General features: G+C 38.1%; 1 protein-coding gene across 4 annotated transcripts in view; it reads right to left on the reverse strand.

The window, feature by feature from the left end:
* Window positions 1-24,042, reverse strand: part of LDAH (lipid droplet associated hydrolase) — a 108,828-nt gene that overhangs the window by 18,410 nt on the left and 66,376 nt on the right. For all 4 annotated transcript variants that reach the window (XM_082744210.1, XM_082744211.1, XM_082744213.1 and 1 more), the window contains exon 5: window positions 14,158-14,392. In XM_082744210.1, the coding sequence (XP_082600336.1) occupies window positions 14,158-14,392 (235 nt within the window). The remainder of the gene's footprint in view (window positions 1-14,157; window positions 14,393-24,042) is intronic.

A 24,042-nucleotide genomic window follows, 5' to 3' on the forward strand; every position in this document is an offset into this window, starting at 1 on the left:
ATCTCTTAAAAATTTCTTTTCACTAAATAGTCTGAAAGCATGAATTCTCTTTTTATTCACTGAGTGGTTGGCTGTACCTAAAATTTTGCGGAAAAAACTTATATTTTTTCTATTGCTGTCTGGAATTAATCAGTGTCTATAATCTCTCCATCCAAACAAGGTGGACCCCGGCATCCCTGCACTTTCCTCATGCCTTCCTCTACCCTGTCTCCTCCTGGGAACTGTAGGTAATAAACTCTTATTCCAAAGGCAGTTCTCTACGCCTGTTACTTTACCACAGCTGATTCAAACAAATTCTGGACACACTGTAAAACTAGGAGGCAGAGCTGGTATTCTGGGGAGGTCAGTGCCCTGGTTTTGTAGGTCAGAGTAGTGAAGGGGAGAAAGCTGCTCAAAGAGGGGCTGGGGAGGAAGCTCCAGAGACTAGCAGAGGGCTCCTCTTCAGCTCTAGCTAAGTACTAACTGGCTAGTACTTTCCCCACCACTAGAAGCTGGGGAAAGAACCGCCCGAGAGGATTTAGAGGGACGAGTGCCCAAACTGGAGTAGTTACTGTTCCTACCAGCCTGGCAGGAAAATCTTTTAATTCATGGTGTATCAACTATAGAACTTGGAAACGTTTTGCTTTGGTAGTGGGGTAACATTAGCTCTAAACTAAATGCGGTCTTGCATCAACTAACAAAGCTTAAAAGCAAGAACAGAAAGTATCAAACTATTTCCAAATAACATAACCATCCCATAGCAAAGCTCAAGAACTTCTACATAAATACAAAAATATCTAACATCCAAAAAGGTAAAATTAACCATGTAAAACATCCCATAAACAGTTATCAAACATGCAAGGCAGGAAAATACAACCCCAAATAAGGGAAAAAATTAATTAAAACAGGGTCCAAAATGACAAAGATAATAAAATTGGAAAACATTAATGTTGCTGCGAAAACTGGATATACACACATACCGTGTACAAAAATTAATTAACAACAGATCACAGTTCTAAATTTAAAACTCTCCGAAGGAAATATAAGAATAAATCTTTGTGATCTCAAATGAGACAATGGGTTCTAAGACATGACACTAAAAGCAAAAGTGAGAAAAGGAAAAATAAACTGGTTTTCATAAAAATTACCACCATACACACTTTAAAGGACACCATCAAGAAAGTGAAAAGACAGCCCACAGAATGAAAAAAAAATTGTATATTCAATAAGGAGCTAGTATCCACAATATATAAAGAACTCTCACAACTCAATAAAATGACAAAAACTTGGTTAAAAATGGGCAAAAAGGAGCACCTAGTGGCACAGTTCGTTAAGTGTCCAACTCTTGATTATGGCTCAGGTTGTGATCTCAGGGTCACTGGCTTGAGCCCTGCACTGGGTTCCACACGCTCAGCTCAGAGTGTGCTTGAGTTTCCCTCTCTCTTTCTTCCTCTGCTCCTCACCCCTATGCTTACATGTGCTCTTTTTCTTTCTCTCTCTAAAATAAGTAAATAATTCTTTTAAAAAAATGGGCAAAGATTTGAATAGGCCTTACTCTAAAGAAGAAGTACAGATGGCCAATAAGTGTGTGGAAAGATGCTGAACATCATTAGTCATCAAAGAAATGCAATCAAAACCACAATGTCATACCACATCACACCTAATGGATGGCTACAAGAAAAAAAGACAAACAAAAGTGCTGACAGGGATGCAGAGAAATTGAAGCCCTCATACATTGTGGGTGGCATTGTAAATTGGTACAGGCACTTTGGAAAATAGTTTGACAGCTACTCAAAATGTTAAATATAGAATTACCACATATATCCAGCACTTCCATTTGTAGGCACAAACCCAAGATAACTGAAAACAGAGGTCCGCACAAAACTTTATATGAACGGGTACAGCAACATTGTCCATGATAACCAAAAAGTAGAAACAATCTGTACGGTCATCAACTGATGAATGGAAAACCAAAATATGACATAGCCATATAATGAATATTATTGAGCAATAATGAAGTATTGATACATGCCACAACATGAATGAACCCTGGACACATCATGCTAAATGAAAGAAGCAGGTTACAAAGAGCCACATACTATATAATTCCTTTCATGTTAAATGTCCATTATAGGCAAATACATTGAGAGAGAAAGTAGATTAGGGTTTGTTAGGGACTGGGGGAATGTGGAAATGGGGAGTGATAGGCATGGATTTCTTTTTAAGGTGATGAAAATATTGTAAAATCAGATAGTTGTCAAGGTTGTACTACTCTGAGTAATATACTAAAAAACAACCACTGAAGAGTGAGTTTTATGGCATGTTAATTATATCTAAATTAGCCTATTTTTATAAAATTGGTATTTACAGATACTGAAAGTTTTGTAATCTATTCCATATATTTGAGAAGTGAGAAATATTAAACAAGTTAAGCAGAATTATGGAAGATATAAGATACAATTCAAACTTCTAGAGATGAAAAATACATCAGATGGGATAACAGCAGAGTAGACATCATAAAAGAAAAATTAGTGAATTGAAGACAGAGCAATAGAATCTATCCAAAAGGAAACATGGAGAAAAAGAAACTGGGGTTGGGGGGCAGGGGGAAGAACAGAACCACAGAGAACCACAAGTGAACTTGAAAGTGGTGTCATATGTCATATACCATGTAACTGGAGTCTCTGAAGGAGGGAGGTACAGAAAAAATATCTGAAAAAATATTAAAATATTACAACCATAAACCCACAAATCCAAGAAGCTCAAAGAATCCCAAAGCGTAAGAACTGTGAAGAAAGCTATACCAAAGTACATAATGAATTGCTTCAAACTAGTGATAAAGAGAAAATCTTAAAAGTACACAGAGAAAAATGATATACAGTTGACCCTTTTATAACATGTGTTTGAAGTGTGTGGGTCCACTTATACAGCGATTCTTTTTGATTAATGTAGGACAGTACTGTTAATGTATTTTCTCTTCCTTATGGTTTTCTTAATGTTTTCTTCTTTCTAGCTTACTTTACTGTAGGAATACAGTATATAAAAATGCAACATACACAGCATGTATTGACTGTTTATGTTATTGGTAAGGCTTCTGATGAATAGTAGGCTGTTAATAGTTAAATTTTGGGAGAGTCAAAAGCTATATGCAGATCTTTCACTGCACAGGGGGTTGGTGCCCCGTCCCTCACATTGTTCGAGGGTTAACTGTATAACATACAGACAAACCAAAAGCTAACAGACAGCAGATTTCCTTCTGAAATGATGTAACTAGGAGACAATGGAGGAACACTTCTAAAGTAACAAAAAGGGGAAAAACTTGCCAATCTAGAATTCTATAGTCCGTGAAAATAACTTTAAAAAATGGAGGCAGAATACATTTCCAGACATACAGAAGCTGAGAGAATTAACTGTCAGTGGAACTACAAGAAATGTCATGAGAAATACTTAAAGCAAGAAGAAGATGGAAATTTTGTCTACACAGATAGATAAAGGACATCAGAAATAGTAATTATGTGGGTAAATTTAAATTACATTTCTGTTATTTATAGCTATTTATAAGACAACTGACTGTTTAACTGAAAATAATAATAACATATCAAAGAAGGAAATATATGACAACACTATCACAATGCAGGAGGGAGAAAGGACTCACTGTTGTTAAGTTTCTTATGGCATACTTCAAGTGGTATAATATAATTTGAAGGCTGTAAAAGTTAAAGGTGTTCATTGTAAACTGTAGTGATCACTGACACAGCAAAACAAAGAATGACTAATAAGCCAATGAAGAAGATGAAATCATAAAAAATACACAACTGATTCATAGGGAAGTAGGAAAAAAGCAAAGACGGAACAAAGACATAGGAAAATAGAAAATATATATCAAGATTACAGATTTAAGCCAGTCTAATTCATAACTATATTAAATATAAATTGTCTCAACATTCAAATCAATAAGCAGAGTGGATAAGAAAGCGAGAGTCAACTATTTGCTGCCTACAAGAAATAGACATAAATCGGCTAAAAGTTAAAAAATGGAAAAAGATATATCATGCTAACTTTAGCCCAAAGAAAGGTGGAATGACTATACTAATATCAGAAAAACTGGATTTCAGAGATAAGAATATTACCAGAGCTAAAGGGTTAATTCATCAGGAAGGTATAAAAGTCCTAAATGCTTATGCACCTAATATGTTTGAACTTCAAAATACGTGAAGTAAAAACTAACAGAAATATAAAAAGAAACAGACAAATCCACAAATATAGTTGGAGATTTCAACACTCATCTTCCAATAACTGATTGGAACAGTCAGAAAGAAAATCAGTAAGGATAAAGAAAATGACACCATCATGAATACTCAACTTTGGCATCAACATGGATGGGACTGGAGGAGATTATGCTGAGTGAAAGAAGTCAAGGAGAGAGAGTCAGTTATCATCTGGCTTTACTTACTTGTGGAACATAAGGAATAACAGGCAGGACATTAGGAGAAGGAAAGGAAAAGTGAATGGGGGGAATCGGAGGGGAAGATGAGCCATGAGAGACTGTACTCTTGAGAAACAATCTGAGGGTTTTAGAGGGGAGGGGAGTAGGGGGATGAGTGAGCCTGGTGGTGGCTATTAAGGAGGGCACGTATTGTATGGAGCCCTGAGTATTGCATATCAACAATGAATCTTGGAACACTGCATCAAAAACTAATGATGTATTTTATGGTGACTGACGTAACACAATAAGAAAAATAAAATAAAATAAAAAATAATAAAAAAATAAAGGAAAAAAGAAAAAGAAAAAAAAACAAAATGACACCATCAATCAACTTGACCTAAGTGACATCTATAGAACAGTCTCCCCATCAAGAACACAATATACTTTCTTTTCAAGTATCCACAGAGCATTTCCCAAGTTAAGCCACATCCTAGTCCATAAAACATGTATCAATCCATTTAAACAATTAAAATCATACAAAATATGTTCTCTGGCTATAATGGAAGTAAATTAGAAATCAATAACAGAAAGATACCTGGAAAATTGCCAAATATATAGAAATGAAATAGCCCATTTCAAAATAACCCCTGGGTCAAAGAAGAAATCTAAAGGGAAATAAGAGAGTATTGTGAAGTGAATAAAAATAAAACCACGTCATATCCAAATTTGTGGGACATGACCACAGCAATATTTAGATAGTAATTTATAAAGCACTAAAAACCTGTTTTAGAAATGGAAAAGGATCTCAAATGAATGACCTCAGTTCCACCATAGGAAACTAGAAAATGCCAAAGTAGGCAGAATAAAGTAAATAATAATATTCATAGCATAAATTAGTGAAACAGAAGGCAGAAAAACAATTGAGAAAATAAATGAAACCAAGAACAAGTTTGGTAAAATTGATAAGCCTTTAACCAGACTGATCAGGAAAAAAAATACATGAGAACATGAGACATAAAACATTATCAATATTGGGAAAGAGAAGTGACACCCTATAGATCTTACAGGCACCAAAAGGATAATCAGGTAATCTTGTAAATGACTTTATGTCAAGAAATTCAACAACTGAGATAAAATGAACAAAGTCAGAAATTTTAAGCTTACTTGAAAACAGATAACCTGAAAAGTCTTATATCTATTGAAGAAATTAAATTTGTAATTTAGAGCTTTTTCACAAAGAAAACTCCAGGGTAAGAGGACTTCATTGGTCCACTTTACCAAATATATAAGGAAGAAATAATATTGATTTTATATAAACTCTTCCAGAAATGACTACACATATATGGATATCGGGGTTTTGACAGACAGAGGTAGCATTTAAGAGCAGCAGAAAATAGTGGTCTGTGGTAGGCAGAATTCTAGGCTGACATGAATAATCCTTGCCCTTCTATGGTCTCCTCTCTTTGGAGTGTGGGTGACACCTGTGAATCTGATGACATCTTAACCCCTTAACTAGGTTATGCTATACAGCAGAGAAGACTAGGGATGATCACTGTGGTGGTCTTAACCAGTCACACAGCTCATTGAAAATTTGAGTTTTCCTCTGGCTGGTGGAAGAAGAGGGAGTCAGAGATTCAAAGTGCTCAAAGGATTAGAAGAACCACTGCTGGTTTGAAGCTCGAGCTCATGTGGAAGGGAATGGAGACTGACCTGTGGGAGCTGAGAAGGACCTCTGGCTCACAGTGAGCAAGACAGTAGGGACGTCAGTCATAAAGCCACATAAACTGGACTCTGCCAACAACCCGAATGAGCTCAGAAGTGGATTTCTGGACATGCAGGGCCATAATGGAGGTTTCTGAGATCCGGGTAATGGGGACTCTTGAGCTGAGTAGGAGTTACGTGGGAGTTTACTGTGGGATGATTCGTGGAGGTAAAAACATTCCTGTTTTAATCACTTTTCTGTAGTATTAGTCCTGAATCAGAAACAACTTAAAAAATTCAAATAGCGGGGCGCCTGGGTGGCTCAGTGGATTAAGCTGCTGCCTTCGGCTCGGGTCATGATCTCAGGGTCCTGGGATCGAGTCCCGCATCGGGCTCTCTGCTCAGCGGGGAGCCTGCTTCCCCCTCTTTCTCTGCCTGCCTCTCTGCCTACTTGTGATCTCTATCTGTCAAATAAATAAATAAAATATTTAAAAAAATTCAAATAGCTTATAAGGAATTTTGTATTTCTAAAAGTAATTTTTTTTTTAAAATCAGGGAATGTATCTCACTCTGTCTTTATTTCTATACTTCTTTTTCCCTGATAATTTCTGATCTAAGTATACTTTTTTTTTAAAAGAAAGTAACATAGCAGTTTCCTTTCCAGTAATTGCTCCAAGGAAGCCATCTTTTTCATTCCTCAGAAATGCTTGTAACACAACACAGTGGTCAGAAATAATAATACCAAATGGACATGTAATTTCCTAAGGGGAAAACACATTTCTCTTGGCAATGACTGTCAACAGCATTCCTGGAAACCCAGCAGAATTCAGAGTTTCAAGCACCACGGTGAAGGAAATATCCAGGAGCAGGAGTCATGGAAACAAAAACATGAACATGAAGGAAAGAGAAGGACTCAGAAAAATGTGAATTGTTTACTTCTTTTTCCATCACAGATCTAAGTCCAGGTATAAGAAAACTCACCGAGGAGTCTAATATTCTGGTCTTTTTGCTACTGTATCCTCTGAAACCTGCTTACTAAGTATCATTGCAGGACTTGCCCTCCCAGGACAGTGGCTAATGGAATGAGGAGTGGGGACTGATGCTGGGAAACTGGTAGGACTTTCAGCTCACAGGGGAGATGGCATCACAAGTTCTCCAAGTACATGTAATCTAGGAAGGAAAACTGTCTTCTGCTGTACTCCATCACCACCTTGATGCTACTTCATCTTTCTGGAACAATCCAAACTCATCTCTAAGTCCAATTCATTTGTCTTTTCCCTTCCTTACCTAGGTAGAACTGATTCCTCCTTTATTGGCATCGCTCATTCTGGGCATCGATTCTCATAACTGTGACAGATGACAATTCTTCACACTCGTCTGCCTTACCATGCTGGAAGTTAGCTGAAAGGCAGGTGCTTTATTTCATTTCTTATTCTTTTTAGGGCTTCTCTGTGTACTTGGGCTAATGACAGGTATCAGTAAGGGTTGTTAAAATGAAATGGGAAGGGATTGCGCTGGTGTTGGTTTTTCTGGGGGGTCTGGGAGGCGATTGCTAGGAGGAAAAACTGCTGCTTTCCTTGAAGTGGTGCCTGAGCTGATGTTACGGTGGAGGTCAGAACCGGAGGCAGATGCACAGGGACGCTGGTGAGCCGAGCTGGGAGGTACTGGTATGAGACTAGCACAAATCACTTCAGGGAAGAGGGAGCATCTAGGAGCTTCTGTTGGGACTGACAAAAATTAGGCCTCATAAAGCACTGGTCTCAGCAGTGAGGAAAAATGCAGAGGGAAGTAAATCCAGTGAGTGATACCGTAGGAAGTTTGGGGGGGAGATGCACACACAGTTTTCTGAGGTAGAACTTGGGGACTGGAAGCCAAGTTGTCTTGCTGGTTTGGTGACAGGAAGTCTAGAGCCTTCTGTCAGGTTTCACAGAATGCCCCTGTTTGTTTGGTTTTGCCATTATACTGGTTATTATAACTATCCATTTAGTCTGCAGTAGTCTGCCAACAGATCATCTTAACATCTCTGTGACACTGAGTTCACCAAAGGGAAAAACACAACTCAAGGGTATATGATTTTTTTTTTTTTTTGGAAAAAAATAATACAACTTTGTAGAGTAGCAGATAACATATACATATAAATTTCTTTAGAAAAATACAGTTGGGGGAAATCAGAGGGGGAGACAAACCATGAGACACTGTGGACTCTGAGAAACAAACTGAGGGTTTGGAGGGGAGGGCAGCAGGGGTATGGTGACCCTGGTGGTGGGTATTAGGGAGGGCACGTATTGCATGGAGCACTGGGTGTGGTGCATAAACAATGCACTGAAAAAAAAAAAGATAAAATAAAATTAAAAAAAAGAAAAAATAAAAATATAGCAAAGCTTTCATTGAGTCACTTAATTCTAAATCAGAGATGATATTCTAGTGTTGTATCCAATCACCTTTTGTCCTAAATCCTAATACTGACCACACACACACACACACACCCCTCTTCCATCATGTTGCATTTTAGGCTAAATTTCCATGAATTCTTAAAGCTGCAGTTGTCTTTTAGCAAGAGATTTTTCTAAGCTACACACAGAATGAGAGAATAGGTAACATGGGAGTCTGATTTTGTCTTACTCAAAAAATTATTCTGAGATTGAATTAAAAATATTTGAGAAGAAATATGTGCTTCTTTAGTAAAGCTTATGTTTACTAGTACATGTTTAAACAGTTATTTCCATGTAGACAAGGAAAAGAAAGATAATGAAAGTTTTTTTTTTTTTTTAAAGAATGTATGCAACAAAGTAACATGCCCACCAGGAATGTCCTTTCTATCTGCACTATGTTTTTCTAGTTAGTTAACTGAAAGGAATTAAAACATGAATTTGGCCTAACGAATGAAAAGACTGTAGAATATTTTTTCAAGTTAATTATCTTGACCTGTGATACTGCTAAGCTAAAATATATTTGCTTTTAGCTTTGATCAAGAAATCCAATTTAACTGTCTCAATGAAAAGCCTATTTCTCATGAAACAGAAGACCATCTATTGTAAAGAAATAAGCAGTAGCAAACATTCCAGAATTAAAATTAAACTAAAAAACCCCATATGTTTTCTTTAAAAACAATTAAAACAATCTAATTATACTAATTGATCTGATGAACACTGAGGTGAAGTTTATAAAGTATGCTAATTGAATCTGAGCTACTCTTTGAATGCGACAGGAAGTGATGTTTCACTCAATCTGCTGAAGAAGGCTAATATGTAGAATCCCAGACCATAGCAAGTACCATCTTTGCCAAAAGGGCAACAGCATTTGAAGTACTTGAATATTTTGGTTCCTTGAATTTTTCAGACCTTACTGCAACAAAAAAATATGTGTATAAACTAAGGATACAGAAAATCAGTGTCTATCTAGATAGGGCAGGATTTATTATCCACTATTTGGACTAGCAAACTTCCTCCATTTGTTTCTGTAAGATTTCTACTGGAGCACAGACATTACATAATGTGCAAACACTGCAAGGCCTCCTAAAAGTCAGGCTGGCATGTTAAAGGTCACTGTCTGGATGACAGGAAAGCCAGAGGAACAGGTCTGCAGAGGATGTCACAGATGGCACAGACCACTGAGAATGATCTTGGAGCTGGTCTTCCTCTCTTGGTGAGCGTTCTCTTTGTGTAACCTAAAATTCATACTTCTGACTCAAGTGGGCTGGCTTGGTACTGATTACCTTCACCATTCATGGACACAAGTTCAGCAGGAGCCCATTAATCATCTGCAAAAGTCAGGATCTTATGACTATTGGTCTCCCTCAGCTGGGACCATCTTCCTTTCATAGTAAGCAAGGCCATCAGAATCACCTAAGGGATAGCCAGGGCAAGCCCAGGCAAAGGCAGTTTCTGTGGTACTTATTGCAAGAGGAGGCAAGGGTGATGTGGGATCCCAAGCGGACAAGTAGGAAGAGGCTGGCTAGGACGACTGAAATGCTTGGTTAAGGATCAGCCTAGGGTCACTACTAGGAGACTTAATTAAGACTCATATAAACCACTAACCAAGAACCCAAGTAAAAAAGAAGTAATTTTTGCCTGCTTTCCCTTTACCCAAGGTTTCACAGTCCAAGTGGGTAATGGGGAAACAAGACCCCTGAAGTACTGCTCACTTGAACACCAGAAAGCCAGATCCAGAACAAAGAGAACAGAAAAGCAGAGAAGGATGGCAGAAATAGCAGAGCTGTGCTCTGTAAGTTTGATTGCACGTTGGTTGTTGAGAGCAGAGATGAAGCAAGGTAGCTGGGAGCTCAGTCTAGTTTAGAGTTTAATTTGCACATAGTATCTAACTTGTACAACAGTGGTTGTGAGGAAAAGGAATCCTGGGACTCTCCAAGCAGCAATGCAGCTGGAAGGCTCTAGTTGCCTTGACCAGGGAGGGTAGTGTGTCAAGTCTGAACAGTCTTGTTTCTTGATGCCTGCACTTGGGGTCTCAGGATGACACAGCAGAGGGCAACTGCTATAGCTGGAAGGAAGATTCCTTTCTCTCACGTGCAGCTTATGCACCCTATTTCTCAAAGAGAGTGCTTAGAACTCTGGTGTAGAAAATTTGGAAGACACCTTTATATAATTCCCTCTTTCAGTTAAAAACATTAAACACTTAATTATATGTCACATGTGTTACACAGTCACAAAACGTATATAGAAAAACGAATAAAACTTTCATATACTCTATGTCCTAGTTTGGGTTTAGAAAATATTTCTGAAGAGGTTTAAGAAAAGCACAGGTAGCTACCTATCTAATGCCCATCAGAAACATATGATTTGGGTGAAGTGTTCTATAAATGTCTATTAAATCCTGTTGGTTGACAATGTGGTTGAACTCTTCTCTATCCTTGCTAATTTTCTGTCTTATTCTAGCAACTGTTGAGAGAGGTGTTCTTAAGTATCCAACTATAATTGGGGATTTGTCCATTACTCCTTTCAGTTCTATCAGTTTTGCTGATAGTTTTTCATTTATTTTGTAGCTTTCTTGTTTGGTACACACACATTTTGGATTGATATGTCTTCTATCTTCCTGGTAGAACCTTTTATTATTATTATTATTTTAATTCTTAAATTAACATATAATGTATTATTTGCTTCAGGGTGAACCTTTTATTATTAATGCAATGTCATTCCTGGTTCCTTTTGATTAATGTTTACATGATGTATCTTTTCCCATTCTTTTACTTTCAATCTACCTATATAATTATATTTGAACTGGGATGTCTGAAGACAGCATATTCTTAGATAATGTTTTTTAATCTATTCTGCCAATCTTTGTCTTTTAATTGGTGTATTTTGACCATTTACATGTAATGTAATTATTGGTATGTTAGAGTCTGTATGCCATTGTATTATTTGTTTTGTTTGTTTGTTTGTTTGTCTATGTTCTTTCTCTTGCCTTCCTACATGTTACCGAATATGCAGGGGTTTTGGTACTCAGTAGAAAAAGCAGAGAAAAGTACATCCATTCCATTTTCCTGGAAGCAGAATTCCAGGAAGGAGGAGAATAGAGTCCCTAACTAGAAAATGCTTTTTATAATCTTCACTATAGGGTAAAAAGAAAAACTCCAAAAGAAAAAACTGTAAAGGGAAATAAGATGATTTGTTGACATGTATGTGGAGTAATTTTATCTAGGCTTGCCACAATTTGAAATGACTTCCATTTGGTCTCAAATAATTTCCAAAGATGTATTGGCCCTTAGAAATCAAGTCTAACTTTTGGTCTGATCAATGACTGGAAACCAGACAGGGGAAGGGTTTCTGACTTGCAGTCAGTGCCTTTCTCACCTAGGCATCTCTGTCTCTTCTAGAATAGGAAGGAAGGATAAGGGGCCATACCAGGTCTTGAAGGGGTCTCTCCAACTTTGGTCTTTGGTATTCTTTATAACTGTCCTTAGCCCTTCTCCCCTTCTGCCTATCTCATCTTCTTCCACTGCGATGCTAAGTCTATAATAAAGAGTGGGGGTTGTAGAGAGTATGGAACAGACAAAAATTTACAAACACAGAAAATATATTGAACTTGATATTTGCAATCACTGTTTCTTACTACATATTTATAAAAATACCGCATACAACCAATCTGTAGTTGTACAACAGGGCTGTGACTTGTTTCTGGATTCATTATGTACATGGCGGTGTGCCACTCTTAACACAGGTGAGCATGGTGAGTTTTTTCAGGAGTCCTGCCTTTATGGTCGACTGGGGCAAAAAGATGATAGCAGCAGCTATGGTAAAAGGAAGTTTTAGCATACAGGTAGATCTCCAAAGTTTGAACACTATCCACTATATGTATGACTGCATGATTCCTGTAATTTCTCTGTATTTCTGTATCTTCATCTATAAAATGGCGAGAGTAAAATACCCAAGCCTGATTAGTTCTGAGGACTACAAGTAAAAGCTTAGAATGGTGCCATTAAGCTGCTGCTGCAACTGTCATTATATCCTTTGCTGGAGGATTATTATATATAATCCTTTATTATACATATAATATAATATATATATTTATATTATTATAAACAAAATATTATATAGACACTTTGCATATGTTATCATATTTAATCCTACAATAAATTTTTGAGGTATAGTTAAGAAAGGATTGTTTTATTATGAAAATGATTTATAAATATTCCATAAATTAGTATTAACTAAAAAGGTAGATTACATTTAAAAAACCAAGGTTGAAGCCAAAAAGTAAAGTAGCAAATATCTCCTAGCACATTCAGAAAATATAATCAGCACAACAACCAGAGTTGTATTATTATGACTATCATTTGTTACTTTTATCATTTAAACCTCTCCAAAAACATTTAAAGAGGAAAATAAAAGTATTGCCTATTCACTCCATGGGAACATTGGGCCTGGTTTCCCTTAAGTTCTCACACTGGACTAACAGGGTGCCCCCTTGATTCCTATAAAGATTCCATATGTACTATATACAGAATTTTTCCTACCATCCGACAGCTAGAGTGGAGGATCAGAAGGATAAGTTTTAAAATTAAAGTTTCTATTCCTATTTTTATTTTATGTCTAGTTTTAAGCTTTTGGGAGAGAAAAAAAAAAAAAACCAACAATAATTCCTTGTTCAGTATTCACTGACTGTCTGAGGTTATTCTCTTACCACTTTCTTTTTTTTTTTTTTTAAGATTTTATTTATGTATTTGACAGACAGAGATCACAAGTAGGCAGAGACAGGCAGAGAGAGAGGAGAAAGCAGGTTCCCCGCTGAGCAGAGAGCCCGATGCGGGGCTCGATCCCAGGACCCTGAGATCATGACCTGAGCCGAAGACAGTGGCTCAACCCACTGATCCACCCAGGTGCCCCCTCTTACCACTTTCTGATACGAGAATAAACATATACATTTTATTTTATTTTTTCTTTTGTTTCTAAATTTTTATTTACTTTTTAGATTTTATTTAAATTCAAATTAGTTAACATACAGTGTATTATTAGTTTCAGGGGTAGAATTTGGAGTTTTGTTAGTTTTATATAACATCCAGTGCTCATTATATCAAATACCCTCCTTAATGCTCATACCCCAACTAGCCCATCCCCCCACCCACCTCCTGCCCAGCAACCCTCAGTTTGTTCTCTATAGTTAAGAGTCTCTTACGGTTTGCCTCCCTCTCCTTATCTTATTTTTCCTTCCCTTCTCCTGTGTTCATCAGTTTTGTTTCTTCAATTCTGCATGAGTGGAATCTATATACAGTATTTGTCTTTCTCTCTCTCTGACTTGTTTTGCTCAGCATAATACATTCTGGATCCATCCATGTTGTTGCAAATGGCAAGGCTTCATTCTTTTAATCACTGCACAGTAGTCTGTTTGCATTTCTATACACCAATAATGAAGCATCAGAAAGAGAAATCAAGGAACCCGATCCCATTTACAATTCCACCCAAAACCATAACAGACCGAGGAACAAAGCTGCCAAAGAGATAAAGGTTCTGTACTCTGAAAACTATAGAACACTTACGAAAGAAATTGAGAAAGACACAAAGAAATGGAAAAATATACACATTGTAAAAGGTACTTACCAAGGCAAAACGGTTCTAATACATTCAGGACCGAAAATTCATTCTGTAGGTTCATCATTCGAAGGCCAATTCTGATCATAAAGGACTTGATTTTCTCAGGCCACGGTTTAAGCAAAAGGTAAGCAAAAACGTAGAGAGCATATCGAAGCCAGCACAGAAGCGGAGTGGCGATCCTGCCGTTCGGGGACTCCGACATTCGCTCGATTGTTGGAAAGAGCAGAAAGGAGCGAATTATCTATAATAAAAAACACATTTTGATGAGAAGTTTTCTTAAGGGATAACCCACTGTTTTACTGTTTCATCCATACAGTATGAACAAATAGGGTTTCAGAATATGACAAAGATCTGTTGGGAAAGAGAACCACTACCTGCTTGTCTTCTCACTGCTCAAGACATCTGGGGGAGAATGTAAGGATGTCTCCTTGAGTTACTGGGGTTAATTTTCAGGGGGAGGAGCAAATCAGATTCTCTGATACCTTCCTGATTAGGAAGCAATTCACAATCCTTCTGGAAGACTGCTGAAATTAGCAATGCCTGTCCCATTTCAGTAGTTATACCACCTTGCCTGACTAGTGATACCAGAAGAAAACAGAGCTACATAAAGAACTCTCGTGCTAGTCAGGATTCCTTTTACGGATTAGATTTGGGATAGTTCACTTTGAAAAAGCTACTCTTTTCCCTACTCTTACCAGTAAAAGGTAATCTTTAAGAGGACCAAATACATTTCTAACATGTGATTTAATTTTAATAAAAAGTGCAGGCCAGAAACAAGCAAAGCTGGAAATCTTTACCTACATGGGAAAATGTTCAAGGCCAAAAAGATAATTTCGACTGAATTCATCAGGATATCTAGAAATATAGATGCCACAAGATGAAGAGCATCACTAAAACATTTTATATTTACCATTATCTACCATATTAATATTTAAAAAAATAATATATAAACATAACTTCTATGAGGGATCAGAAAAGGCAAATAGTTAAGCACAATCCCTATTAACACCAGAGTAATATAAGTGAAATAGATCACCAGTGTTCACAGATTATAGAACAGGGAATGAGAATGGATACAATGGCTTTACTTTTTAAAAAAAGTTTAAGATACACACAGTAAAGCATATAAAACATCAATGTGCAATTTAACGAATAATGGATAAAATGAACAGCTACGTGAATCCAGCAACAAAACACTGCCAGAATGGCATCTTCCTATCCCAACTCCTACCTCTGTTCACATCTTAGGCAACCTCTATCCTGACTTCCTTACTTTGCTTTCTACCAATACTCATCATTCCTTGATCCTGTAATCACTTCCTTATTTTGTTTTACATTAATAGTTATTGTCCTGCAATCAACTGAATTGTGACTCCCCTGAAATCCCAAGTTGAAGTCCTAACTCCCAATGTGAGATCCATGAGGTCACAGGGTAGGGCTCTGAGAGGTAGGATTAATGTCCTTACATGGAGATTCATCAGAGAGCTCGCTCTCCCTTCCCAGGCACACACAAAGAGGTCTGGTGAACACGCATGGAGAAGGTAGCCGTCTACAGGCCAGGAAGTCTCACCAGAAACTGAGCATGGTGGCATGCTGACCTTGGACTTCCAGCCTCCAGAACTGTGAGACAATAAATGCCAGTTTAAGCTCCCTAGTCTATGGCACTTTCTTATGGCAGTTTGAGCTGACTAATACATATTCCTTAATACTAGAGCTAAATTTTGTCTGTTAATGAACTTCACATAAATGCAATCAGCAGTATGTTTTGGTGTTTTACTTCCTTCACTCAACACATGAAGATTCATTCATGCTGATATATGTAGCAACAGCTTATTATCTTGGCTCTGTAGTTTTCTACTGTATGAACATAGTGCTACTTATTTTACTGATAGATATTTGGGTTGTTTTTAGTCCAGAGATACTACAAACATGTTGCTATGAACATTTTTATACGTGTCTTTTGGTGCAGGTAAGCATGTATTTCTGTTGATGATATCACTCGAAGTAGAAATACTATGTCATATGGTATGTCTAAGTTCAGCTTTAGTAGATAATTTCAAATAGTTTCCCTAAGTACTAACGTATTTCCATACTGAGAGACATGAGAGTTCCTGTTGTTACAGATCGGCACTACGTTGGCACTGATCACTAGCCTGATGAACAGTGGTACACTTCGTTGTGGCTTTGCACTTCTCTGATGACCAGCACTGGAGTTGAACAACTTTTATGTTGGACACTTTCTGTATCCCACAAAGTGCTTATTTAAGTCTCTTGCATGTTTTTCTATTAGGCTGCCTGTCATTTCCTCTCCTTGATTTGTAGTCTCGTTTTTGTTTTTTTATTCTAGATACCAGTCCTTTGTCATGTTGCTGTCCTTGGCCTGCCTGTTGATCTCTTATTTTTTTTCCTTAATGGACATAAGTTCTTAAGTTTGATGCAGCTGAATTTTAATCTTTTCTTCTATACTTATTCTCTGGGCCTAGCTCAAAAAATTCTTGTCTGTCCTCAAATCATGAAGAAATTTTTTTTTTCATTCAAAATGCTTCTTTAGAAATTAGGGAAAGCTACCTCTTAGCAGAGTCCGCGAGTCTGTTCCTTTGATTCCAGCTATCAGTGATCTGCCATTTCCCTCATGTTAGTTACATTCCTCTTGGATGAACTGAACGCACTTCTCCTGGCAAGACCTGACAGTACAGTACAGGTTTTTGTGGACTTTTTCACCCTCTATCACTGACAGTCCTTTTCCATGGTAACCTGTAGGGCGGCATTGGCCAAATGTTCGACTTGATCTGTAATTCTCACTAACTTACAGGCTCTCTGTTACTGTTCTTCAATAAAGAAAGGGATTTGAGGGTCCAACTGCGGAGGACTCTTTTCCTTCTAATCATCTTTCTTGTTTTTCCACGGTCGTATCTGTCAGCTGTGTGCTCAGCCATTTCCTACAGACTTTTCCTTTTCTCTCAACGGTAGCTGAGATATTTTCGTTATTTCTCGTTTGGTCATAATTTGACCTCTACTACGTCTCCTCCTCTGTCACCTCAGCAAGAATGTACTGGTCCTTGAGGTCTTGGTGGTGATTAAAAGACATTATTTGGGAGCGGGGAGCCACAGGCTTTTCTGATGATTTTTTAAATGCTGCATTAGCAACTTTACATGTAAAATGCTCTTACCGGGCTTTTGGAACAAATGTAGGGTTTCAGCCAGAATATGGGAGTTGCTGCCACCTTAGCATCTTCTTAAGTACAAAGCAGGGGAGATGCTGGATGGACTGTGTCTGCTCAACAAAGGCATTCCTTGTGATGCAGAGGACGGGACTCCCGATTATCAGGGGGATGGGGAGTCTTCCATTCAGAGCCAGCTGCCTAATCTGCAATGGGTTTATACCAAGATTCTATATGAAGATTCACATAAAGGTTGTGGCATCTCCGTGAAGTCTGATTAACGAAGAAAAGTCAGTTAGAGGAATCATCCTCCCTCGATGCCACTTTCAGTGTGAATTCCAACCCAGGGTATTCAAACACAGGCAGAGAAGCAAGGAGATCCGCTCTGGAATCCCGGGACTTCTCTGCTATTTGGTCGTCTTCTTCCCCTCCGGTGTAACACTGGGGCGCAGCATCCTGGATTCTGCCGTAGCCCCCGCCGCCGAACCCCCGAGTGAGGACACGGGGTGAGCAGGGTGTGCTACACCGGCATCGTAACTGCAGGCCTCTGCACCCATAGAGAACCCAACGGCCCTTGAACAGGCTGACCCTGTGCCCCTATTCAGTGAACAGCAGTATGCTGCTACTTCACCCCTGCCTTTCTGCCGTGCTCAGAGTCAAGTATGACTGTGGTCACTCTTAATGGATGTGGAATAGCCCTTCAGACTGGCAAGAATTACAGAGTGCAACAGTACCAAGTGTTAAAGACGGGGATCAATAAGAACTCTGCACAACATGGCATTACTATTACACTTTCCTCCTCTGTTTCTGACACCACTTTGGTGGGTATCTGGAACTCACCCAGAATGTATATTTTTGTCATTTTGTCAAATGTTAGTTTAATTTGGAAATCTGGCGTTTCACCTGGATCCAAAGCAGCATGCTTTAAGAGTTTGAGAGGTAGAAATGCTGACTTCTCTCAGCAGCTGGAGTGGTGTCACAATTAACCATTGATTTTACACCTTCAGATTCAGAAGTCTTTCCCTATCTTCTGGGTAGTTCTAACATCACGAGTTCTTTTATTCCTGTAGTGCTATCAATGTTCTATTGGACCTAACAAGACTTGAGAGATTCAAACAGGGGTAGATTTACACAGAGCAATCTTTGGTGCTGGGAGAGGCAGGGTTTCTTGTTGCTCTGCGGAGGCCTCCTAGCAGAAGGGCCAGGAAGGAGCTACCTTTCCCAACCCCAGGAAGACTTCTCCCTTGAGACTGGAAGCAGGTGTGTTAGCAGCTGCTGTGTTTGCAGCAGGTGGCCACAAAGGAAAAAAATGAAAGGAACTGACTTCCTGGGTTCAGCTGGGCTCTTGTTCGCCAGCCTCACCAGGAGCCCTAGGAATATGCCACACTGAGGAAGCCGGGTGAGGCCACAGTCCACCGGCATGGCAGGCTCCCCAGCAGCCAGCATTCTTTAATAGTATCCCCCAAAGCTCTGTGGTCTAGTCTTCCATACTTACGTTCATAATCTACCTGAAACTGATTGTTATGTATGCCGTGAAATATGGGTCTAATTTAATTTCTTAACATATGGAAACTTGATTGTCCCAGCGCTATGAACTGGAAAGGCTGCCCTTTCCCTGCCTTTCCGCACGGACACTCCTGTTGTGAATCCCATATGGATGTGAATGGGTTCTTTTTGGAGCTCTCTGACCTGTTCTGCAGGCCAGCCTCTCTCAGTCTGTGCCAAGAGCCCAGTGTCTTACTTAACAAAAGCTTCGTAATATATTTTGATATTTGGTTCATTAAGTTAAGCCCCAGCTTGTTCTTCAAAAATGCCTTGGGTATTTTTGGCTCTCAACATTTCCATAAACATTTTGGAATTAGCTATTCAAGTTCCACAAACATCTCATTGAGATTCTGATTGTACTAAATTTAAAAATTAACTTGAGAGAAGTAATATCTTCACAATACTGAATTTTCCACCTCATGAACATGGGAGAGTTCTCCTTTTTGAGTCTCTAAAAATGTTTACACATTTTACATGTAGTTATCTTGCACAACTTTTGTCAGATTATTAGGTACTTTTTTTTTGCTATTGTAAATAGGTTATTTTAAAAATTTCATTTTCTAGGGGGTGCCTGGGTGGCTCAGTTGGTTAAGCAACCGACTCTTGATTTCTCAGGGTCCTGGGATCGAGCCCTGTGTTGGGCTCTGTGCTTTGTGCAGAGTCTGCTTCTCTCTCTCTCAAATAAATAAAATCTTAAAAAAAGAATTTCATTTTCTAAATGGTTGCTGCTTCTATATGATATAAATAATATTTATATGTTGATTCTATGTCCAGCAAACTTATTAAAGCCCCTTAGTTCTAATAAGTTGTCTGTAGATTCCTTTGGATTTTCTAAGTACATAGTCGTATCACCCACATATAATGACAGTGTTATTTCTTCCTTTCAGATCCTTGTATCTGTTTTTCTTACATTACCTGAGCTAAACAAAATCTTAATACAATGTTAACAGAAATAATTCTTGATCTCAAACTAAGAAATTTTTTTCCAATATAATCACAAAACATGATGTGCACTGAAAGTTTTCTAGTGATATACTTTGTCAGATTCAAAACACTTCTTCTATTCCTAGTTTGTTAATTGCTTTTTAAAATCATAAATGGATGCTGAATTTTATCAATTACTTTTTTGTACCTATTGGGATGATTATATGATATTTTCCCTTTCATTTATTAATGTGGTAAACTATTGGTTGATTTTCTAATGTGAAATTAACTTTTCATTCTTGGGATAAACCCACTGTAGTCATGTTACATCCTTTTTACATGGTTTTCCTAATATTTTGTGTAGGACTTCTGCATGTTGATAAGTGAATTTGGTCTATGACTTTCTTTCTTTTTTTTTTTTTTTTAAGATTTTATTTATTTATTTGACAGAGAGAGATGACAAGCAGACAGAGAGGCAGGCAAAGAGAGAGGAGGAAGCAGGCTCCCTGCTGAGCAGAAAGCCTGATTTGGGGCTCCATCCCAGGACCCTGGGATCATGACCTGAGCCGAAGACAGTGGCTTAACCCACTGAGCCACCCAGGCGTCCCCTATGACTTTCTTTTATTACATTACTTTTTTCCAGGTTTGGATGTAAAGGGTTTGCTAGTTGGAGGAAACTGAGTTGGAGAGTAGGGTCTCCTCTTCTGCTGCCTAAGGATTTTATAAAATAATAATTATTTATTCTCCAAATATTTGATGGAACTCATCAGTAAAGACTGAAGTATATTTTAGAAAGTTCTGCCTATTGATGGATTCAATTTTTTTAACCGCTTAGGACCGTTTGGGCTTTTAAGATTTCTTGGGAAAAAAATAGTAAAAGTTCTTCAAAGTGTTCAATGTTATCTTTTCCTGGTGGTTCGTCTATGGCACAAAGTTATTGATAACATCCTGTGGTTATACTTCAGTCTCTGGACTACAATAGTAGTCCAGAATGACTCATTCCTGATACTGACTGTTACTAGCTGACAGAGTAAACCTTTGTGATTATGAAAGAATTCCCTTTAGGGGCGCCTGGGAGGCTCAGTGGATTAAGCGTCTGCCTTTGGCTCTGGTCCTGGTCCCACAACCCTGGGATGGAGACCCGCATCGGGCTCCCTGCTCAGTGGGGAGCCTGCTTCTCCCTCTACCTGCTGCTCCCTCTGCTCATGTGTGTGTTCTTTCTCTGCCAAATGAATAAATAAAATCTTTAAAGTAATAAAAAAAAAGAACTGTCTGCATTTCTAGCATGCTTTTCCCTTTGAGCTTATTTTAATATGAACATAGCTACACCAGCGTTCTTTTGGTTAGAATTTGTAAGATACAACTTTTTGTACTCTTTCATTTTCTGCCTTTCTATGGCCTTATATTTAGAGGTTATATGTGGATGTTTTTCTCTATGTAATCTTTTAACTAATGTGATTAATATGCTTACTTCCTTATTATTTAAATAATTCCTAATATTTTGGAACAAAGTCTAAAATACAAACCTAAAACCTTACTTTGTTGTTTTTTATTTTTGGTATACCTTCACCTTTTTTCTTCTTTCTTCCTATCTTTTGCAACAATAAAGATATAAATAATAAATGTAATTGACAATAAATATTAAATAGTTGAGTAAATGATACAAAAAGTGATTAAACCACTTAAGTCCCCAAAATGATTAATCATTCTAAAGTAATTATAGGACAATTTAAGGAATAAATTACCATAAATAATAATAATTAAACAAAAATGCATACGTTAGTAAACTCAAGTCCACGATGATATAGGGAAGAAATACAATAAAGAAAGGAGATTAGGAATTGCTGGAAGGGGTGGTGCATCTTTTAAACGGGGTGTTGAGGGAAGGCTACAAAGAAAGCTGACATTTGTGCAAAGGCAGTCATGAGTGAGCTGGAAGACACTCGGAAAAAAAGTTTTTCTGGGAGAGGGAGGAGCAAGTCAAGTGCAAAGGGTATAAGACAGAACCTAATTTGGCATATTGAGCAAAAGCACAGAGAACGGTACCGCTGGGGTGAGGCGTGTGCAACGATAGCAGCCCATGTTGTGATCAATGGGCAGCAGCGAGGACAGAGGATGTAGGGTCTGACAGGACTGGGTTTTACTGTGAATAGCTGAGAATCCTTCGAAGGGTTTTAGAAACAAGAGTGCTGTGGTTGGGCGCCTGGGTGGCTCAGTGGGTTAAAGCCTCTACCTTCGGCTCAGGTCATGATCTCAGGGTCCTGGGATCGAGCCCCACATCTGGCTCTCTGCTCCGAGGGGAGCCTGCTTCCTCCTCTCTCTCTGCCTGCCTCTCTGCCTACCTGTGATCTCACTCTGTCAAATAAATAAATAAAATCTTTAAAAAAAAAAAAAAAGAGTGCCGTGGTTGACTTCCATTTTAACAGAATTACTCTGCTGTTGTATTATTAATACTGTCTCAAAAGTGCGAAATCAATGATATGAGGCAAGAGAAAAAACGAGTTATAAATTTGGAAAGGCAAAATTAGCATTATTTATAACTTATATGTAAAACATTAAAAATCCCCTGTATAAAAATAATAGCTAAATACAAATGTAAGAAGAAATGTAGTGCACTTATCTAAAGAAAACTTTAAAACACAATGGGACATTTCTTTGGTCTTCCATTGCAAGAGATAAAAATTCTCTCACTAAATTAATGGATCAATTCAATTCACTTCAATCCCAATTAAAATACTTAAAGATCATCTTATTTTGAAATTTAATGAATTACATTAATGTTCATTTGAAAACGAAATGCATTAGCCGACTAGGGATTCTGAAGATGGAGAGAAAGAGATGGGCGCTCCGAAACAGTGGACAGACTACAAAGCTACAATAGTTGAAACTATTTATCAGAAAAGGGTCACATAGCTCAGTGGAACATCAGAGAGCCTCAAAACAAACCTGAATGCATGTGGGAATAAAATTCATGATGAAGTTATCAGTGGAGAAAAAAAGCTGTTCAATAAATTGGAAAAAAGAAAACTGGAAAAAAGAATTACTTGGAGTAGCAAAGGATTGGGAGAGCAGAGTTCATAAGGAGGAGTGGCCCCACATAGAGCCGTGTGCCCCCCGTACAATGGAATACTGTATTGCAATGAGACCTCAGGTAGATTTGCATGTGCTGACAAGAAGGAGGTCCAATTGCTCTTTCTTCTTGGAAACCAGCTGGTTGGGACTGTGGATAAAAGGGAGTTAGCAGGGGCACCTGGGTGGCTCAGTGGGTTAAAACCTCTGCTTTCGGCTTGTGTCATGGTCCCAGGGTCCTGGGATCGAGCCCTGCATCGGGCTCTCTGCTCGGCGAGGAGTCTGCTTCCTCCTCTCTCCTCTCTCTGCCTGCCTCTCTGCCTACTTGTGATCTCTGTCTGTCAAATAAATAAATAAAATCTTAAAAAAAAGGGGGGGAGTTGGCAAACTTTAAAGGAGACATTCTATGCATTTGGTCTCGTCTGCTCTTTGGGCTTTTAATTCTGAAAACACAAAGGCAATTTTGCTTATTTTCAGGTTTTTCAACTACGTCCTATAAATGATACCTGGAGAATTAATGTCACTGAATAATGCAGTCTCCACCAACTGGAATTTACCTGCTGAACTCTCAATCTTCTTTTCTCTTTCAGGCAACTTTTAAACCATATTAGTAAAAAAATGAAACCAACTACTATAATCAGGGATTTGGCTAAAAAACGAATTCTAGGGAATAATGTGAGATCAGTACATTTAATTCTAATCCCCTAAACCTTCAGCCATTTATAAAACAGCATTGTGAATGATAAAGGAAAATACTCAGAACTAGAACCTTCAGGGGCTACAAATTCTTCATTAGGAAAGCAAAATGATTATGTTCTCTTGTACTGTTTCTAAAAGCAGAAAAATATGTTAAATGGGAAAGCTAGAAAGAAATGTTTTCATTTCTTTCCCGGGTCAGTCCACAGTTAAACCAGAACAGTCACCTAATGAAAATGACCTGCTTTCCAAAAAGTCTTGTGGTTTAGTCCTTTATGATAACTCCTTGCTCATTTTAGTTTCAAGTTTATTTACTTCAAAACAAGGGTTTCTTTGTGTTTAATAAAATGTCCTTAAAAGATTTAGAGAATGTAAATGGTTAATACAGTTACTGTCATACTAAAAAATATACCATACAGATTCCATACTAGCTATGTAAGCCAGAGTACAAAGGAACTTCAGACTGATCAAATCAGCTGGCAGAAAGAGGAAGCAA

Source organism: Mustela nivalis (genome assembly GCF_964662115.1).
Source record: "Mustela nivalis genome assembly, chromosome: 8".
NCBI lineage: Eukaryota > Metazoa > Chordata > Mammalia > Carnivora > Mustelidae > Mustela > Mustela nivalis.